At 38.1% G+C, this 22,459-nt stretch overlaps 1 protein-coding gene across 13 annotated transcripts in view; it reads right to left on the bottom strand.

The window, feature by feature from the left end:
• SP140 (SP140 nuclear body protein) overlaps nucleotides 1-22,459 on the bottom strand; it is an 88,875-nt gene that overhangs the window by 31,517 nt on the left and 34,899 nt on the right. For all 13 annotated transcript variants that reach the window (XM_054549951.2, XM_054549948.2, XM_054549947.2 and 10 more), the window contains 3 exons: nucleotides 11,067-11,153; nucleotides 10,731-10,847; nucleotides 10,045-10,098 (listed from right to left, as the gene is read on the bottom strand). In XM_054549951.2, the coding sequence (XP_054405926.1) occupies nucleotides 10,045-10,098; nucleotides 10,731-10,847; nucleotides 11,067-11,153 (258 nt within the window). The remainder of the gene's footprint in view (nucleotides 1-10,044; nucleotides 10,099-10,730; nucleotides 10,848-11,066; nucleotides 11,154-22,459) is intronic.

Raw genomic sequence — 22,459 nt, 5'->3', positions numbered from 1 at the left:
TAAGATCCTTGTCATCTTTTGGGATTGGGGCATAATTTAAAAGATTACAGAAATTTTATCTTTAATTTCCAAACCAGCAGGGAGAAAGGGGAGAATATATAGTTTTATACCAATCCATTAGAAAGCAAGAAGGAGACACGAAAGATACAAATAAAGAATGGTCAACAATACCACAGAAGATATAGGTCCATATACATCTGGAATCTCAATAAATGTAAACAAATTGAAATTTACCTATTAAGAATCTAGGAATATCAGACAAAATTACAAAAGTTAAGTGCAGTTACAAGAGACATAAAAGAAAACTGAACAAGAGGGCATCACATAAAGTGAGTGAAAAATATTTTTTAAAAATCATAAAAGTTTGTGTAACAATGTTAGTACTTGGCAAAAGAGATTTTATGGCAAAAGCATTAACAGGGATAAAGCAGAATGCTGTATAATGATAAAAGAAAAACATCCATTGAAAAGTTATAAATCATAAATAGCCTCAAAATATTTAAAGTAAAGCAACAAAATAAAGAGGAATTGGCAAATATACCACCATGTGTGAGAATTTAACACATTTGTATGCAAATCTGATGAAGCAAATAAAACTTAAATTACTATGGACACAAATTTAAACAAGAAAGTTGTGCTTGATAAAAAAGATATACATGGAGTGAAGCCAGAGCCTAACAAATAGTTCAAATGTACATTATTCTCAAGGGGCAGAAAACATTTACAAATATTGACCACACATTAGGTTGCAAATTAAAAAAAAAAACACCTTGGTTTAGGGGTGGTATATGCCTGTATTCCTACTTATTTGGGAGTCTGAGGCAGGAGGATCACTTGAGCCCAGGAGTTTATGGCCATCCTGGAACACATAGTGAGGCCCCATCTTTTAAAAAACAAACTAGCAAAAAACAGATCAGCTGTTGTCAAGAACCAGAGAATGGAGAGAAGAATGCAAGTGGACTTTGGGGTGATGAAAATGATACATGTCATGATTGTGGAGGTATTTATATAACTGCACACATTTGTTAAAACAAATTAGGTTATACCTTAAGGTGATGAATTTGTTTTATGTAAATTACAGCTCAATAAAGCAGCTAAGAAAAGTGGACGTGTGGAACATCTACGTAAAGAAAATTCTGTTAGTGTTGTCCTTATCAAAGATTACTTGAACATACATGCATGAGTGTTTATTTCTGGGTTCCCTATTCAATTGCATTGGTTTATGTGTGTTTTTACGCCAGTACCATACTGTTTTGATTACTCTTGCTTTGTAACATAGTTTAAAATCAGACAGTATGATGCCTCCAGTTTATTTCTTTTTTTTTCAAAATTACTTTGACTATTTGGAGTCTTTTATGATTCAATACAAATTTTAGGATTCCTTTTACCTATTTCTGTGAAAAATGTCATTTAAATTTTGATAGAGATTTCATTGACTCTCCAGATCACTTTGGGTAATATGGACATTTTAACAATATTCTTCCAGTTCATGAACATGAGATATCTTTCCATTTATTTGTATATTTTTCAATTTCTTTCATCAATGTCATAGTTTTCAGTGTGCAAATATTTCACCTCTTGTTAACTTGGTTCCTATTTTATTCTTTTTGTTGCTATTGTAAATGGGATTGTATCTTAATTTATTTTTTGGATAGTTCATTGTTAGTGCATAGAAACACAACTGATCTTTGAATCCGGCAACTTTACTGAATTCATTTGTTAGTTCCAACAGTTTTTTGATGGAGTCTATAGGGTTTTCTACATAGAAGATCATGTCACCTGCAAACAGAGACAATTTAACTTCTTTCCAATTTGGATGCCTTTTTTTTCTTGCTTACTTGCTCTGACTAGGACTTACATCACTATGCTGAATACAGATGTCAAGAAGGGGCATTTAATCTTGACAAAGGTGCCAAGAATAAATAATGGAGAAAAGATAGTCTCTTCAATAAATGGTCCTAAGAAAACTGAATATCCACAAGCAAAAGAATGAAATTAGATGCTTGGCTTACACCATATACAAAAATTAACTCAAAATAGATTAAAGGCTTAAATGTCAAATATGAAACCATAAAATTCCTAGAAGAAAACAGAGGAAAAGCTCCTTGATCTTAGTCTGGGCAATTATTCTTTAGATAAGACACCAGAAGCACAGGCAACAAAAGCAAAAATAAACAAGTGGAACTACATCACTCTAAAAAGATTTTGTACAGCAAATGAAATTATTTTAAAAATGAAAAGGCAACCTATGGAATAGGAGAAAACATTTGCAAACCATGTATTTGATAAGGGTTACTACCTAAATATATATAAGGAACTCACATGACTCAATAGCAAAAAAACAAAACAAAACAAAAGCATGTCATCACCTGATTTAAAAATGGGCAAAGGATCTTAATAAATGTTTTCCCAAAGAAGACATATAATGGCCAATGGGTTATAAAAAAAAGCAATCAACATTACTAATCATGAGAGAATTGTAACTCAAAACCATAATGAAACATCACCTCACACCTATTAGAATAGCTATTAGCAAAAAGGCAAGAGATAACAAGTGTTGGTGAGGTTGTGGGGAAAAGGAACCCTTGTATGCTCTAAGTGGGAATGTAAATTGGTACAGCCATTATGGAAAACAGTATGGAGGTTCCTCAAAAAGTTAAAAACAGAAATACATACAATCCAGAAATCTCACTTTGGGGTATGAATTTAAAGGAAATGAGACCAATATCTTAAAGAGATATCTGCATCCACATGTTCATTGCAGCATAATTCACAGTAGTTAAGACATAGAAACAACCTAAGTCTCCATCAGCAGATGAATGGATAAAGAAATGTGATAAGACACAGTTCTGTGTATACTGGAAAACATACATAAAATAGTATTTTGAATCATGAAGAAAAAAACTACCGATGTTATATCTCTTAATTACCATCTCACATCATACACCAATAAATGAATTCCATGTGTGTTATAGATTTAAACATTAAAAAGTATTTAAAATATTCTAGAAGTAAGTAAACATGTTTCTAAATTATGAGGTGGACAACATATTTGTAAATTTTACATAAAACCTGGAAACCATAAATGAAAAGGCTGACAGATTTGATCAGATAAAAATTTCAAGCTTCTTTGGGATAAAAGATATAGGCATATCTTAGAGATACTTGGTTTCAGACCACTGCAATAAAGTGAATATTGCAATAAGGCAAATCACAAAAATTTTTTGGTTTCCCAGTGCATATGAAAGTTATGTTTACACTATACTGTAGTACATTAAGTGTGTAATAGCATTGTGCCTAAAATAAAATGAACATATCTTAAACATACTTTATTGCTAAATGTAATGCTCATGATCACTTGAGCCTTCAGTAAGTCATAATCTCTTTGCTGGCGGAAAGTCCTGCCTGGATGTTGGTGGCTGCTGACTGACTAGGGTGGTGACTGATGAAGGCTGAGGTGTCTGTGGAAATTTCTTAAAATAAGACAGTAATGAAGTTTGCTAAATTGATTGGCTCTTCCTGAAAGATTTCTCTGTAGCATGCAATGCTACTGAGTAGCATTTTATCACAGTAGATCCTCTCAAATCTTGCTGCTGCTTTATCAACTAATATATTCTAAATCCTTTGTTGTCATTTCACCAATGTTCACAGCATCTTCACCAGGCATAAATTCCATCTCAAGAAACTGCTTTCTTTGCTCATTCATAAGAAGCAACTCCTCATCCACTCAAGGTTTATCATGAGATTGCAGCAATTCAGTCACATCTTCAGGCTCCACTTCTAATTCTGGTTCTCTTGGCTATTTCTGCCACATTTGCAATTACTTCTTCACTGATGTCTTGAACCCTTCAAAGTCATCCATGAGGATTGTAATCAACTTCTTCCAAATTCCTGTTAATGTTGATATTTTGACCTCCTCTCATATATTGTGAATGTTCTTATGGCATATAAAATGGTGAATCCTTTCCAGAAGTTTTCCAATTGACTTTGCCAAGATTCATCAGAAGAATCACTATGTATAGAGACAGCTATAGCATTACAACATGTTTTTCTTAAATATTAAGATTTGCAAGTTGAAATTACTTTTTGATCCACGGGCTGCAGAATGGATGTTGTGTTAGCAGGCATGGAAATAATACTAATCACCTTGTACATCTCCATCAGAGCTCCTGGATGACTAGGTGCACTGTCAATGAGCAGTAATATTTTGAAAGGAATCTTTTTTTCTGAGTAGTATGTCTCAACAGTGGGTTTAAAATATTCAGTAAACCATGTTGTAAACAGATGTTCTATGATCTGGGCTTTATTTTACTTATACAGCATAGGCAGAGTAGACTTAGAATAATTCTTAAGGGCCCTAGGATTTTCAGAATGGTAAATGAGTATTGGCTTCAAGGGAAAGTCACCTGCTGCATTAGCCTCTAACAAGAGACGCAGCCTGTCCTGTGGAGCTTTGAAACCAGGCATTGACTTCTCCTCTCTAGCTACGACAGTTCTAGATGGCATCTTCTTCCAATAAAAGGCTGTTTAGTCTACACTGTAAAACTGTTGTTTAGTGTAGCCATCTTCATCTATGATCTTGGCTAGATCTTCTGGACAACCTTCTGCAGCTTTTACATCAGCATTTGCAGCTTCGCCTTGCACTTTAATATTATGAGACAGCTTCTTTCCTTCAACCTCAGGAATCAACATCAGCTAGCCACAGACTTTTCTTATAAAGCTTCCCACATCTTTCAGCCTTCATAGAATTCAGGAGAGTTTAGGCCTCACTCTGGATTAAGGTTTGGCTTAAGGGAATGTTGTGGCTGGTTGGATCTTCTATCCAGACCACTCATACTTTCTCCATATCAGCAATAAGACTGTTCCACTTTCTTATTATTCATGTGTTCACTGGAGTAGCACTTCATAACTTGGCTGATTGTTTGCTGCAACAGGCCTAGTTTTCAGCCTATCTCAGCTTTTGACATGGCTTCCTAACTAAGCCTCACCATTTCTAGCTTTTTATTTAAAGTGAGACACATGTGACGCTTCCTTTAACTTGAGACTTAGAGGCCATTGTAGGATTATTAATTGACTTAATTTCCATATTTTTTTGTCTCAGGAAAGAGGAAAGTCAAGGAGAGGGAGAGAGACAGGGGAACAGCTGGTCAGTGAAGCAGTTGAAACACACACAACATTTATTAGGTTTGCCATCTTATACGAACACAGTGTGTGGTGCCATAGACAGTTAGAATAGTAACATCAAAGATCATTGTTACCACTGTTCATACTACCATAACAGGAATAATAATAATAACAAAATCTGAAATATTGCGAGAATTACCAAAATGTGAGAGAGACACAAAGTGAGCACATGCTGTTGGAAAAAGGGCACCAACAGACTTTTTTTGACACAGGGTTGTCACAAACATTTAATTTGTAAAACTCACAATATCCTCAAAGTACAATAAAGTGAAGTGCAATCAAATGAGATGTGCCTACACCACAAAGAAACGCAAAAGAATAACATCAAATATGACAACACACATAGGCAACACTTAGTATATGTCATATATAAGTATTCCTGGTGTCCTAAAGCATGGGGAAAAAAAGACAACACACTGGCAAAATATAAGTTCCAGGCACTCGTAGAAGAAGAAACAAAAATGGCCAATAACAAATGAAGAATGCTCAACTGCACCAAAAATGAAAGCAATGCAAGTTAAAACAGGAATGAAATAAAACTTTTTTTTACAGTTAAGTTGGCAAGATACTAAATGTTTATAATATGTAGTGCATGTTATATTGATTTAAAAAGAAATGTAACAGTTTAAATGTATTCATTTAGATATAGTACATAATTCTAAATGTGCTAACAAAGCATAGAAAAAAAACAGAAATATGTACAGCAAAGTTTACAGGGAACATGTATTTCAAAATCAGAAAAAAAACAGCATAAAGGTGTAATTTGAAAAAATATAAATTGTTAGTTTAGAAGATCGAATATAACCATATAGGGTGAAATTTTTTTTTTTTTTTGGTCTTACAAAAGGTATTGCTGCTGTAATAAATTACCATAAATTTAGTGACCAAAATATCACAAATTTGTGGTCTCATAATTTTGTGGGTTGGAAATCTGACATGCACCTCACAGGGCTAAAATCAATCAAGGTGTCTGCAGGGCTTTGCTCTTTTCTGGAGGCCACAGAGGAGCCTTTTCCAGCTTCGGAAGGCTGCCCACATTCTTTAGTTGATGGACCCCTGCATCCATCTCCACATCCAGCTCTATTCTCTCTGACCATTCTTCCATAGTCACACATCCCTCTCTCGACAGGAGGATATGTTCTCTGACTTTAGGGGCCCATGTCATCTTACCTCAAGATTCTTAAATTAATCACATCTTCAAAGTCCCTTCTGCCATGTAAAGTAACAGATTATAGGTTCTAGGAGACAGGACATGGACATCTTTGTTTCTCTTGGTACAAAACCCTCAAGAATCTTATGGATCTCCTGCATATATCATGGGGACTTCTCATTTCCTCCATTAGACATGAAGCTTCCCTACAGACCTTTCCTAGGAATTCACACATCCATTTTTTTTTTTATACTTTAAGTTCAAGGATATATGTGCAGGTTTGTTACAAAGGTAAACGTGTGTCATGGGGGTTTATTATACAGATTATTTCATCAACCAGGTATTAAGCCTAATACTCATTAGTTACTTTTCCTGATCCTCTCCCTCCTCCAACCCTTCACCTTCTGATAGGCTTCAGTGTGTGTTGTTCTCCTCTATGTGTTCATGTGTTCTCATCATTTCGTTACCACTTGTAAGTGAGAACATGTGGTGTACGGTTTTCTGTTCCTGCATTAGTTTGCTAAGGATAATGGTCTCCAACTCCATCCATGTCCCTGCAAAGCACATGATCTTATTCTTTTTTTATGGCTGCACAGTATTCCATGGTGTACATGAACCACATTTTCTTTATCCAGTCTATCATTGCTGGACATTTAGGTTGATTCCATGTCTTTGCTATTGTGAACAGTGCTGAGATAAGCATACATGTGCATAGTCTTTATAATAGAATGATTTATATTCCTTTGGGTATATACTCAGTAATAGGATTGCTGGGTCAAATGGTATTTCTGTCTTTAGGTCTTTGAGGAATTGCCACACTGTCTTCCACAATAGCTGAACTAGTTTACACTCTCAGCAACAGTGTGTATAAGCATTCCTTTTTCTCCACAACCTCATCAGTATCTGCTGTTTTTAGACTTTTTAATAATAGTCATTCTGACTGGTGTGAGATGGTATCTCATTTTGGTTTTGATTTGCATTTCTCTAATGATCAGTGATGTTGAGCTTTTTTTCATATGATTGCCGGCTGCATGTATGTCTTCTCTTGAACAGTTATCTGTTGATATCCTTTGCCCACTTTTTAACGGGGCTGTTTGTTTTTCTTGTGAATTTGTTTAAGTACCTTACAGATGCTGGATGTTAGATCTTTGTCAGATGCATAGTTTGCAAAAATTTTCTCCCATTCTGTAAGTTGTCTGTTTACTCTGATGATAGCTTCTTTTGCTGTGCAGAAACTCTTTAGTTTAATTAGATCCCATTTTTCAATTTTTGCCTTTATTGCAATTGCTTTTGGCATCTTTGTCATGAACTCTTTGCCCATGCCTATGTCCTGAATGGTATTGCCCAGGTCATCTTCCAGGGTTTTTATAGTTTTGGGGTTTACATTTAATTCTTTAATCTGTCTTGAGATAATTTTTGTATATGGTTTAAGGAAGAGGTCCAGTTTCAATTTTCTGTATATGGCTAGCTGATTATCCCAGTACAATTTACTGAATAAGGAATCCTTTTCCCATTGCTTGTTTTTGTCAGGTTTGTCAAAGATCAGTTAGTTGTAGGTGTTTGGTCTTATTTCTGGGTTCTCTCTTCTGTTCCACTGGGCTATGTGTCTGTTCTTGTACCAGTACCATCTTGATTTGGTTACTGTATTAGTCTGTTTTCACACTGTTGATAAAGACACACCCAAGACTGGGTAATTTATACAGGAAAAAGAGTTTAATGGACTTACAGTTCCATGTGGCTGGGGAAGCCTCACAATCATGGTGGAAGACAAGGAGGAGCAAGTCACGTCTTACTTGGATGATGGCAGGCAAAGAGAGAGAGCTTGTGCAGGGAAACTCCCCTTATAAAACTATTAGATCTCATGAAGACATATTCACTATTATGAGAATAGCACAGGAAAAACCGGCCCCCATGATTCAACTACCTGCCACTGGGTCCCTCCCACAATACTTGGGAATTGTGGGAGATACAATTCAAGATGAGATTTGGGTGCGGACACAGCCAAACCATATCAGTTAATGTAGCCCTGTAGTATGGCTTGAAATTGGGTAGCATGATGTCTCCAGCTTTGTTCTTTTTGCTTAGGATTGCCTTTGCTATTCAGGCTTTTTTTTGGTTCCATGTGAATTCTAAAATCGTATTTTCTAGTTATGTGAGGAATGTCAATGGTAGCTTAATGGCAATAGCATCGAATTTATAAATTGCTTTGGGCAGTACAACCATTTTAAAATGATACTGATTCTTCCTATCCATGAACACGGAATGTTTTTCCATTTGTTTGTGTCATCTGTCATTTCTTTGAACAGTGGTTTTTAGTTCTCCTTGTAGAGATCTTTCACCTCCCTAATTAGCTGTATCCCTAGGTATTTTATTCTTTTTGTAGCGACACACATGTATTTTTGACTTCTGCTGAGATGGCTGAGGGACTTATGAGTCACATGCTTCATCTCTTCAAATAACTTTTTTTGTGAATGAATAATCTGACCTTTCACTACTTCCCAGGGAACTGGCAAAAAGTCTTGGTTGTTTCCACCAAGCCCACGTCCCTGACAGTGAATCTCCTAATTTTACCATGTTTTTTGACCTGGATAGGCTGAGAATTTTCTAAATCATCAAGACTTGATTCTTTTTCGTTTAGCAGCTCTTCCTTCAATATACCTGTTCCCTCTTGCATTTTACTATAATTAGCAAAAGACACCACAACACACCATGATCACTGTGTTTGTAAATCTCCTTAGCTATAGATCCAGAAAGTTCTGCTTTTCACATGAGTACAGGACAGACCACTATATAATAAGGAGGCCCTTTCCACATCTTTCTTATGTCCTTCTGAGCCCTCACCAGTAACACAGTTAACCTCCATATTTTTACTAACAGTCTGCTCATGATGATCCAGGTTTTCTCTAACGCAATATAGGCCTTCTCTCCCATGTTCTTCACTTCCTTCTCAGTCCTCACTAGCACAGTCTTTAGCATCCATGTTTCTACTAAGAACTACTCAAGGCAATATAGGCTTTTCCTATCATAATCTAAAATTCTTCCAGCCTCTGTCCATTGCCCAATCCCAAAGGCATGCCAACACTTTCAGGAATACGTTAATAGCCACACCCTACTTCTAAGTACCAAAATCTGTATTACTCTTAATTGCTGCCATAACAAATTACCACCAATTTAATGGTTTAAAACAACACAAATGTATTTTCTTCCAGTTATGTCAGTGAGAAGTGTGACATGGGTCTCACTGGCTAAAGTAATTCCTTTCTGGGGGCTGGAAAGGACAAGCTATTTCCTTGTCTTTTCAGCTCCTAGAGGTCACCCATATTCCTTGGTCCCTTCTTCCATCTTCAAAGCCTGCAACATTACATATTTCTGATGATTCTTCCATAGTCACATTTTCCTTTCTCCACAGCCAGGAAAAGTTTTCCACTCTTTAAGGCCTACAAGATTAGACTGCGCCCACCCCATAACCCAGGATCATCTCCCCATTTCAAGGTCTCTAGCTTAATTGTATATTTAAAGTCCCTTTTGTCATGTAAGATAGAAGATTACAGGTCCAGGGAATAGGAGGTAGACATCTTAGGGAGGTCATCCTTCTGTCTACCACAGTATTACAAATAATAACAGAAATAGTAACAATGACAAAATTAAAACCCTGGCATTAAAAACGTATTTGTAATACCAAAAGCAAGTAAATTCTTATTTATTCTTACTTCTTTGCCTCTTGGGTTTTCCCAAAGTGGAGTTGTTTCCAATATCCACAGTATCTGGAAAATAACAAGTGGTGGTGAGGAAACAGAAATTAATAAATAAAAGTTATAGATTTTAGGACAATGTATACTACAGAAGGCTTGAGTTTACAAAGATGTTTGGATAATCATTCCTCTCTTTCTTCTAGGGGAACCAAAAACCCACTGAACTGAGAACTAGGAGTCTAGGATGGGCCCTGGGTCTTCTATCAAAAATACGTGTTGGGCTAAGAAGAGTAGACCTGCAGTCTTTCCTCCTGACAATTAAGTACCAGGATTAGTTGTCTTTTGAGTGTGGCCTTTCTAAGTTGTAGCAAAGTGACACTATTATCTACCAGCAGAAGTTCACTTGGGTATCCTGGGCTTCATGGAAGATTGGGTGTAACTTAATATACTAATGCAATACACAAGATAAGTGCCATTGCAAAGAGTATACTTCTATGACATCATCTATGTCTAATCAACAGAGTCCATCCTCTTAAATAGTACTTTATAACGATCTCTTGCCTCCCTGCAGTTCCCCAAAGGCTCAGGTCAAGCAAATGCGGAGAATAGAATTCTGGACAGACTGGAGCACCTACCTCCACCCTACTGGGGGTCTGTGGGGCCCACTGAGCCACCCCCATCCCACAGCCCTCAGACAGCCTTACCCATTGTGCCACACGCTTGATCACTTCCCATCCTTGCTTCTGGGCTTCCTGGCACCTCTTCTGAGAAACACATGACACAGGAACACTTCTCATTTTCATATGCTGATTGCTCTGCTCCTGGGCCAAAATTGTGATTCATGAAGACTTTCAGTTTGACCCAGTGACTCTATTTTCTGCAACCTTGTTGCTCCCCCTTCTTTACTTTTTCCTCTGAAATCTTCTCCTTTCATTGTTCCTTCTTATATTTGACTCTTCCTTTAAGTCTATTTTTTTCTCCTCCTTTTTCTCTTTACCAGAACTCTGTTTCTGTTTTCACTATTTTTAAGTCATAATTACCTGGTACATCATCATGTAGCAGGCTAGAAGCAAGCTCTTCTGATTCTCCTTCTTCATTCATTGGGCGATCTTCTAGTTCACTAGACACTAATGAGAAACAAGAAAATGATTGTCCAAGGATTCTGAGACAATGACCACAGAAGAGTTTCCAGTGCTGTCATACTGCACACTGATATTCTGAGTTAAGATGAACTGTTCTCTGGAAAAAAACATACCTGCTCCAATAATCACATTTGACACATAACAGAGCCATGCTCTCCCCATGTTATGCACCTCATCCTCTTTTTCTCTACTTTTATTTTTGTACTTGTAGTCCTGAGAATAAAGCAAGAAAACTCTTATCATTCCAGAAAATACTACTGTTCTTTGACAATAGTGAAAAGCAACTATTTAAACTCATCCCAGTTGGCCATTGACTACTTATATCACTAGTCACATTTCCAAAAGGAAGCCCATTAGTGGCAGTTCTACATATCTGAAGCCCAGCCAGTCAGCAACACCCCCTCCACAAAGCCTGCATTGATGGCCAAATGCTAAATTACTCATAAACACTCCTGTTTCTGAAGGTCTGGAGTCCCTACACAATATGCTTCCTAAAACTCTATATAAAACTGCAGTTTCCTTTTCTATAGAGACTGTGTCTTACAAGCACAGGGCCTCCTCCCACCAGGTGCCTTGCTTAGCAAGGAATAAATCAGCTTTTAGTTTCAGATTATGAGTAGTAGCCTAGCCCTTCAAAAATTGGAGTTCCTGCCAAGATTATCTTGAAGATTCTTGCTGGGGAGTGTCCTGTGGGACCCTTGGATCCACAAGCATGAATCTCAGGCCACTGAGTCCAGCTCAGGTCATTTTTCTGACCTACTGCCAAGTGAATCTTTCTCAACAACTTGAACTCTGACTTGTTTCACTGAGCTCCTAGTTCTGAATTTATCTTATTTAAAGACGGGTATACAATTAGATAGAATTAGATATTTTCAGTTGGAAGTACACCACTTAGCAAACATTTTCTCAATTAATGTGCTTATTTATTCACTACTTCATCTACTGTTACCTTTTGTCTTTTTTTTTTTTTTAGACAGAGTTTCGCCCTTGTCACCCAGGCTGGAGTGCAATGGTGCAATCTCAGCTCACTGCAACCTCTGCCTCCCGGATTCAAGTGATTCTCCTGTCTCAGCCTCCCAAAGTAGCTGGGATTACAGGTGCCTGCCACCATGCCTGGCTAATTTTTGTAATTTTAGTAGAGAGGGGGTTTCTCCATGTTGGCCAGGCTGGTCTTGAACTCCTGACCTCAGGTGATCCACTCATCTCGGCCTCCCAAAGTGCTGGGATTATAGGCATGAGCCACTGCGCCCGGCCTATTCTGTCTATTTTTAAAAAGTCTTATCTCTGCCAGGCATGGTGGCTCATGCCTGTAATAGGTCATATCACAGGCAGATGGCTTGAGCTCAGGAATTCTAGACTATCCTGGGCAACATAGCAAAACCCCATCAAAAAAAAAAAAAAAAAAAAGTCTTATTTCATGCCTGTTTGTTCCTGATTTTCCTGTGCTTTCTGAATGTTAGAAGATAGTGATCCAAAGCAAACAGCTTGTGGCCAAGGTCTGATAAGTCCTTAATTCAAGCCAGCCCCTAAAACTAATGGATGTGGGTCCATTAGACAGTAGCCAAACTGTGCAAAGATGTTTGGTCACATTTTATCTTGGGCCCCTCAACAAAACCTTCATGAGGGCACCTGGTGTCTTGTCAATTTGTGAAAGAAAATCATTTTGTTTAGTATGTAAGCTGGAGTCAACTACAATCATGTAATTAATCATACGTCCCCTTTTCAGTTTCTGCTTCATTCATGTGGAACACACCATTCACTTACACTGAAATATAGTGGCCACTTTGCTGTTTGTCACGGGATTGTCTTTGCCAAAGCCTTAATCTCCCCAACAAAATATTCACTTCCTCTGTATACTTTCATCATGATTCTAACTCTTGTACTTTTCTTAATAACTGGTAAAATTTTCCCTAAAATGACTCTGGCTTACAATGGGGAAGTTTTGTCATGTCCAAAGTAAGTAACACATTTGACAAGTAGGTCTATAAAAGAAGATAAAAAAATCACTGAATGTTTCCACATCTCAACCAGTAAACTATTACTTTCAGACCATTACCTGAGGAACACTGTTTTCAACAAAACCTCTATAAATGTAATAGGTAGGGATCTATTCTGCAAATAGAACTATCAGATTAAAGGTTCAGAAGAAGGACTAATTTTAGAAGTCCTGGAAAATTCTCTGACACATGATCTATGTATAGTTGACCTGAACATTAGTATACCTACACTATGGATGATTTGAGATCTACAAGCAATAAACAAAATAGGTATACCTCACTTCCCTGTACCTCCTAACCAGATTACTATAATCTCTTCAGTCTCACCTAAAGCCAAAGTTTTAAATATATTTATGTTCAGCTTTGTTTAATGTCTCATTTGATAAAGATAAATATTATTTGCTTGGGAAAATCAGTGGCTCATCTGGACAGTTATTTTCTAGGAATTTCCTTGACGATAGGCAGAATTCTAAGATGGCCCCCAAACATTTCTTTTCCTAATCCTGAGGACTGTGAATATAATGAGATATTACTTCCATAATTACCTTATGTGATGTGGCAGAGCTGCCCTTAAGAGAGACTAATAAGAGTGGATCTGATTTAACCTTATGAGCCTTTTAAGAGCAGGGAGTTTTCTCTAGCCAGCAGCAGCAGAAGAAGTCAGAAATTCAAAGTGTGAGAAGGGTTCCACACAAGATTGCTGGCTTCAGGATGGAGGGGCAACGTATTAAGGAATATGATTGGCTTCCAGGAGCTGAGAGCGGTCCGTGACCAACAACCAGCAACAAAGCTGTGACCTCGGTTCAACAACCACGAGGAACTGGATTATGTCAACAACCTGGGTGAGCTTGATTGCAAGATTCTCAGAGCCTTCAGACAAGACTTCAGCTGGGCTGACATCTTAATTTCAGCCTAAGGAGACTCTAAGCAGAGAACTAAGTTGAGCCCACCCACACTTCTGCTGGCAGGACTGTGAGATAACAAGTGGGTATTGTAGTAAGCCACTACGTTTGTGGTTATTTGTCATGCAGCAATGAAAAACGAACACAACCATCTTCTCCCAAGTTTTAAATACGACCTAAGGGATACAAAGCTCGTACCTGCATCTTCTCTGATCTGATGCATAGGTCATCTCTATTATACTCTATAGATCTAGACATTTCTTAATCTATTCATTGAGCTGGGCAAAAATGGACACAAAACTTCTAAGGAAAAACTCCAAGTTTGTAAAACAAACAAAATGAAACAAAACAAAAACTAGGCTATTTTCTCAGCCATAATCTACTGGCTGAGGAAATAATATTATATAAGAAATGTTACAATGTCTCCAAAGTTTCCCAAGACCAATGACTAAAGGAAATATAAGAGGATTTCTAGGATTAACTGAGTCTTGAAGACAATGGGGGTCAATCTTTTCTGAAATACGAGGCCTCCCTACATTTGACCCAAATATCTTGGGGCCATTCTTATGGAACACAGAAATGGAACAGATCTTTATGATTTTAAAATACTCCTTCATCAGTCACCTACACTGAATCCTCTATTATCACATTATCAGGAGACAGGTCTCCTGTCTCCCTTTCTCCTTTATCATAATCCTTTTCTTTTATACGTACATAAAAAATAGGCCATGGTTCGTGACCAGCCTAGGCAACATGACCCTCTGAAGGAAGCAGACTGCACCTGCAGGACCCAGGAGACCCCCCCTAAAACTGTGAGTGCCCCAACTGCAGAAGTGGGAAAAGGAGACCCTCCTCTCCCGAACACACACCCCCACTGGAGAAGCTGAAGGTCTGTTTGTGGGAGAAGTTTCCGACTTTACCTGGAGCTGAGTCAATCTGAAGAGATGAGGGAAATACAGGTGTAAGGGAAGCAGCAGAAAGGGCCTGGGAGCTGGCTGGGTCCCGTAGCAGGCCATTCCTGCCTGGCACCACAGGGACCCAATGGGAGAGGAGCAGGGGGTAAAACTACACAGGGAGAAGAAAATCTCTAGCTGAACTTTATAACAATTTGAACAGGGTGAGAAGCCTCCTGGACAGAACTCTTGTGAGGGCGCAAATCCGGTGTGCAGACTCCACAGGTGGGGAAGAAACAAGCCTTTTTCTTTTGCAGCTGGGAGGCAGATAGCCTGGGGCAGGTTTTCAAGCCTGGAAAAGGTCTGGCGGCTGTTGGGGCGGGGCATGGTGGGAGTGAGTCTGGCCCATTGGTTTGCATGGGAGCTGGGTGAGACCTGTGACTGCCAGCTTTCCCCCATTTCCCTGACAACCTGCATGACTCAGCAGAGGCAGCCATAATCCTCCTAGGTACACAACTCCAGTGACATGGGAATCTCACCCCCATCCCCCACAGCAGCTGCAGCAAGACATGTCCAAGGAGAGTCTTAGCTCAGACATGCCTAGCCCCTCCCCCACCTGATGACTCTTCCTTATCCACCCTGGCAGCTGAAGACAAAGGGCATATAACCTTAGGAATTCTAGAGCCCGCCCATCACCGGTTCCTCCCCATAATACCACAGCTGATGCTCTCTGGAAAGCACCACCTCCTGGCAAGAGGCCAACAGCACAAAAATAGAACATTAAACCACTAAAGCTAAGGACCCCCATGGAGTCCATTGCACCCCCTTCACCTCCAGCAGAACAGGCACTGGTATCCACAGCTGAGAGACCCATAGATGGTTCACATCACAGGACTCTGCGCAGACAACCCCGAGTACCAGCCTGGAGCCTGGTAGGCTCACTGGGTCACTAGACCCAGAAAAGAGACAACAATCACTGCAGTTTGGCTTGCAGGAAGCCACATCCATAGAAAAAGGAGGAGAGTAGTACATCAAGGGAACATCCTGTGGGACAAAAGAATCTGAACAACAACCTTCAGCCCTAGACCTTCCCTCTGACAGAGGCTACCCAAATGAGAAGGAACCAGAAAACCAACCCTGGTAATATGACAAAACAAGGCTCTTTAACACACCCCAAAAATCACACTAGTTCACCAGCAATGGATCCGAATCAAGAAGAAATCCCTGATTTACCCAAAAAAGAATTCAGGAGGTTAGTTATTAAGCTAATCAGGGAGGGACCAGAGAAAGGCAAAGCCCAATGCAGGGAAATCCAAAATATGATACAAGAAGTGAAGGGAGAAATATTCAAGGAAATAGATAGCTTAAAGAAAATCAATAAAAAATTCAGGAAACTTTGGACACACTTTTAGAAATGTGAAATGCTCTGGAAAACCTCAGCAATAGAATTGAACAAGTAGAAGAAAGAAATTCAGAGCTCAAAGACAAGGTCTTTGAATTAACCCAATCCAACAAAGATAAAGTAAAAATAATAAGAAAATATGAACAAAGCCTCCAAGAAGTCTGGGATTATGTTAAATGACCAAATCTAAGAATAATCGGTGTTCCTGAGGAAGAAGAGAATTCTAAAACTTGGAAAACATATTTGGGGGAATAATCGAAGAAAACTTCCCTGGCCTTGCTAGAGACCTAGACATCCGAATACAAGAAGCACAAAGAACACCAGGGAAATTCATCATAAAAAGATCTTCGCCTAGGCGCACTGTTATCAGGTTAACCAAATTTAAGACGAAGGAAAGAATCTTTAGAGCTGTGAGACAGAAGCACCAGGTAACCTCCAAAGGAGAACCTATCAGATTAACAGCAGATTTCTCGGCAGAAACCCTATAAGCTAGAAGGGACTGGGGCCCTATCTTCAGTCTCTTCAAACAAAACAATTATCAGACAAGACTTTTGTATCCAGCAAAACTAAGCATCATGTATGAAGGAAAGATACAGTCTTTTTCAGACAAACAAATGCTGAGAGAATTCGCCATTACCAAGCCACCACTACAAGAACTGCTAAAAGGAGCTCTCAATATTGAAACAAATCCTAGAAACACATCAAAACAGAACCTCTTTAAAGCATAAATCACACAGGACCTATAAAACAAAAATAAAATACAAGTTAAAAAGTAAAAACAAAAACAAAGTACACAGGCAACAAAAAGCACAATGAATGCAATGGTACCTCACATTTTAATACTAACATTGAATGTAAATGGCCTAAATGCTCCACTTAAAACATACAGAACCACAGAACCGATAAGAACTCACCAACTATCTGCTGCCTTCAGGAGACTCACCTAGCACATAAGGACTCGCATAAACTTAAAGTAAAGGGGTGGAAAAAGGCATTTCATGCAAAAGGACACCAAAAGCAAGCAGGGGTAGCTATTCTTATATCAGACAAAACAAACTTTAAGGCAACAGCAGTTAAAAGAGACACAGAGGGATATTATATAATGGTAAAAAGCCTTGTCCAACAGGAAAATACGACAATTCTAAACATATATGCACCTAACATTGGAGCTCCCAAATTTATAAAACAATTACTAATAGACCTAAGAAATGAGATAGACAGCAACACAACAATAGTGGAGAACTTCAATACTCCACTGACAGCACTAGACAGGTCATCAAGAAAGAAAGTCAACAATGAAACAATGGATTTAAACTATACCTTGGAACAAATGGATTTAACAGATATATACAGAATATTTCATCCAATAACCACAGAATATACATTCTATTTAACAGTGCATGGAACTTTCTCCAAGATAGACCATATGATAGGCCATAAAACAAGCCTCAATAAATTTAAGAAAATCGGAATTCTATCAAGCACTCTCTCAGACCACAGTAGAATAAAACTGGAAATCAACCGCAAAAGGAACCTCCAAAACCATGCAAATACATGAAAATTAAATAACCTGCTCCTGAATGAGCATTGGGTCAAAAACAAAATCAAGATGGAAATTAAAAAATTATTCAAGCTGAATGACAATAATTCTTCAAACTGAATGACAATTAAAACCTCTGGGATACAGCAAAGGTGGTGCTAAGAGTAAAGTTCATAGCCCAAAACACCTACATCAAAAAGACTGAAAGAGCACAAACTGACACTCTAAGGTCACATCTGAAGGAACTAGAGAAAAAAGAACAAACCAAAACCAAACCCAAACCCAGCAGAAGAAAGGAAATAACAAAGATCAGAGCAGAACTAAATGAAATTGAAATAAAAAAAATACAAAAGATAAACAAAACAAAAGCTGATTCTTTGAAAAGGTAAATAAAATTGATAGACCATTGGCAAGAGGGGAGAAAACCTGAATAACGTCACTAAGAAATGAAACAGGAAATACTACAACTGACACCAGTAAAATACTAAAGAACATTCAAGGCTACTATGAATATCTTTATGTACATAAAGTAGAAAACATAGAAAAGATGGATAAATTCCTGGAAAAATACAACCCTCCTAGTGTAAATCAGGAAGAATTAGATACCTTGAACAGACCAATAACAAGCAGCAAGACTGAAATGGTAATTTAAACATTACCAACAAAAAAAAGTTCAGGATCAGACAGAATCACAGCAGAATTCTACCAGACAGTCAAAGAATTGGTACCAATCCTTTTGACACTATTCCACAAGATAGAGAAAGAAGGAACCCTCTCTAATTCATTCTGTGAAGCCAGCATCACCCTAATACCAACACAAGGAAAGGACATAACCAAAAAAGTAAACTACAGACTGATATCCTTGATGAACATAGATGCTAAAATCCTTAACAAAATACTTCCCAACTGAATCCAATAACATATCAAAAAGATAATCCACCATGATCAAGCAGGTTTCATACCAGGGATGCAGAGATGGCTTAACATATGCAAGTCAATAAATATGATACACCACATAAACAGAATTAAAAACAAAAATCACATGATCATTTCAATAGATGCAGAAAAAGCATTCAACAAAATCCAGCATCTCTTTATGATTAAAACGCTCAGCAAAATCAGCATACAAGAGACATACCTTAATGTAATAAAAGCCACCTATGACAAACCCATAGCCAACATAATACTGAATGGGGAAATGTTGAAAGCTTTCCCTCTGAGAACTGAAACAAGACAAGGTTGCCCACTCTCACCACTCCTCTTCAACATAGTACTGGAAGTCCTAGCCAGAGCAATCAGACAAGAGAAAGAAATAAAGAGCATCCAAATTGGTAAACAGGAAGTCAAACTGTCACTGTTTGCTGACGATATGACTGTTTACCTTGAAAACCCTAAGGACTCCCCCAGAAAGCTCCTAGAACTGATAAAAGAATTCAGCAAAGTTTCTGGATACAAGATTAACGTACACAAATCAGTAGCTTTTCTATATACCAACAGTGACTAAGCAGAGAATCAAATCAAGAACTCAACCCCTTTCACAATAGTTGCAAACAAACAAACAAACAAACAAAAACTTAGGAATACACCTAACCAGGGAGTCGAAAGACCTCTACAAGGAAAACTACAAAACATTGCTGAAAGAAATCATAGACAACCTGAACAAATGAAAATACATCCCATGCTTCATGGATGGGTAGAATCAATATTGTGAAAATGATCATACTGCCAAAAGCAATCACAAATTCAATGCAATCCCCATCAAAATACCACCATCTTCTTCATAGAATTAGAAAAAAAAACTCTAAAATTCATATGGAACAAAAAGGATCCCACAAAACCAAAGGAAGACTAAGCAAAAAGAACAAATCTGGAGGCATCACACGACATGATTTCAAACTATACTATAAGGCCATAGTCACCAAAACAGTGTGGTACTGGTACAAAAATAGACATAGACCAATGAAACAGAATAGAGAACCCAGAAGTAAACCCAAATACTTACAGCCAACTGATCTTTGACAAAGCAAACAAACCATAAAGTGGGGAAAGGACACCCTATTCAACAAATGGTGCTGGGATAATTGGCAAGCCACATGTAGGAGAATGAAACTGGATCCTCATCTCTCACCTTATACAAAAATCAACTCAAGATGGATCAAGGACTTAAATCTAAGGCCTGAAACTATAAAAATTCTGGAAGATAACATCAGAAAAATCCTTCTAAACATCGGCTTAGGCAAGGCTTTCATGACCAAGAACCCAAAAGCAAATGCAAGAAAAACAAAGATAGCTGGGACTTAATTAAACCTAAGAGCTTTTGCACGGCAAAAGGAACAGTCAGCGGAGTAAACAGACAACCCACAGAGTGGGAGAAAATCTTCACAATCTATACATCTGACAAAAGGCTAATATCCAGAATCTACAATGAACTTAAACAAATCAGTAAGAAAAAAACAAACAATCCCATCAAAAAGTGGGCTAAGGACATGAATAGACAGTTCTTAAGATGTACAAACAGCCAATGAACATATGAAAAAATTGCTCAACATCACCAATGATCAGGGAAATGCAAATCAAAACCACAATGCGATACCACCTCACTCCTGTAAGAAAGGCCATAATCAAAAAATCAAAATACGGTAGACGCTGGCATGGATGCAGTGAATAGGGAACACTTCTACACTGCTGATGGGAATGTAAACTAGTACAGCTGCTATGGAAAACAGTGTGGAGATTCCTTAAAGAACTAAAAATAGAACTACCATTTGATCCAGCAATCCCACTACTGGGTATCTATCCAGAGGAAAAGAAGTCATTATTCGAAAAAGATACTTGCACACGCATGTTTATAGCAGTACAATTCACAATTGCAAAATTGTGGAACCAACCCAAATGCCCACCAATTAACGAGTGGCTAAAGAAACTGTGATATATATGTATGCATGTGGTATAAATATATATATATATATATATGTATATATACCACATATATATATGATGGAATACCACGCAGCCATAAAAAGGAATGAATTAACAGCATTTGCAGTGACCTGGATGTGATTGGAGACTTTTTTTTTTTGAGATGGAGTCTCGTTCTGTCACCCAAGCTGGAGTGCAGTGGTGTGATCTTAGCTCGTTACAACCTCCGCCTCCCCAGTTCAAGCAATTCTCCTGCCTCAGCCCCTGCTAGTAGCTGGGATTACAGGCACACACTACCATGCCTGGCTAATTTTTGTATTTTTTTTTTTTTTTTAGCGGAGGCAGGGTTTTGCCATGTTGGCCAGGTTGGTCTCAAACTCCTGACCTCAGGTGATCCATCCATCTCAGCCTCGCAAAGTGCTGGGATTACAGGCGTGAGCCACCGTGCCCGGCTTGGAGACTATCATCCTAAGTGAAGTAACTCAGGAAAGGAAAACCAAACATTGTATGTTCTCACTGATATGTGGGAGCTAAGCTATGAGGATGCAAAGGTGTAAGAATGATGCAATGGACTTTGGGGACTTGGAGGGAAGAGTGGGAGGGGTACGAGGGATAGAAGACTACAAATACGGTGCAGCGTATACTGCTTAGGTGATGCGTGCACCAAAATCTCACAAATCACCACTAAAGAACTTACCCATGTAACCAGATACCACCCGTACCCCAATAACTTACGGAAAAATAAAAATAAATAAATAAATAAACAAACAGGCCATGCTCTAGGGGTATCACTTGAAAACGTGACAGACATCAAAGAGCCATTGCTAGTAGCCACATCTCATCCTAGTTGCCTCAAAGCAATTGCAGGTGACTGCATTAGTCCATGGTTCTGGAGATTTTGTGCTTGGATCAACTTTAACTCTGTTCCCGTTTAGAAAAAAAAAAGTGCAGCTTGCTGCACTCATTTAATTTTACATAAACACATTCTTTGAGGCTGAAGTAAACATGATTGATTTTCAATGTGAAAATAAAATATATAAACTGTTCTTGGAGTTATTTCTAAACAGAACCAATATCAGAATCATCTATTTTAAAAATATATGATTCATCAAATGAATCTTTGGCCAACAATTGTTCAATAACAATGTTAACAGCACATGTGGGAAAGCCACGTTTTCCAGGATTTGACATTTTCAGTGATCAACAATTACTGTATTTTGTAAATGGAAATAGCACTACTAAAACCAGAATGCTATAATTAGAAGAATGTCTTTTGTTTCCAAAGTCAATATATTAGAGTGATGTGAAAATAATAATAAAAGCAAGATATTTCATGGCAAAATTTACTTGGGATAAACGCTGCAGCCACAAGGGTGGCTGGTGAGTATTCTTGGGGCAAAAGGGAATAAATATGATAGTATTGCAAGCAGCACAATTCTGTTGCTAATTAAAAACATTCAACAGTTGTCTGCCATTCCATTAACTTATTGTAAAACATCATTACTTTTTCTTATGTCATCCTTTGCAAGGATAACACTCTCAATCTAGCAACTCTGTAACTCCTACTCAATGAAGGGGAATCCTAGGATTTTGTTTCCCATCCAATATTTCTCTTCCAGAAAAGACATCTTGGATGGG

The sequence above is a fragment of the Pongo abelii genome, chromosome 11 (genome assembly GCF_028885655.2).
Source record: "Pongo abelii isolate AG06213 chromosome 11, NHGRI_mPonAbe1-v2.0_pri, whole genome shotgun sequence".
NCBI classification, from domain to species: Eukaryota; Metazoa; Chordata; class Mammalia; order Primates; family Hominidae; genus Pongo; species Pongo abelii.
This window is presented reverse-complemented; position numbering and strand designations above follow the sequence as displayed.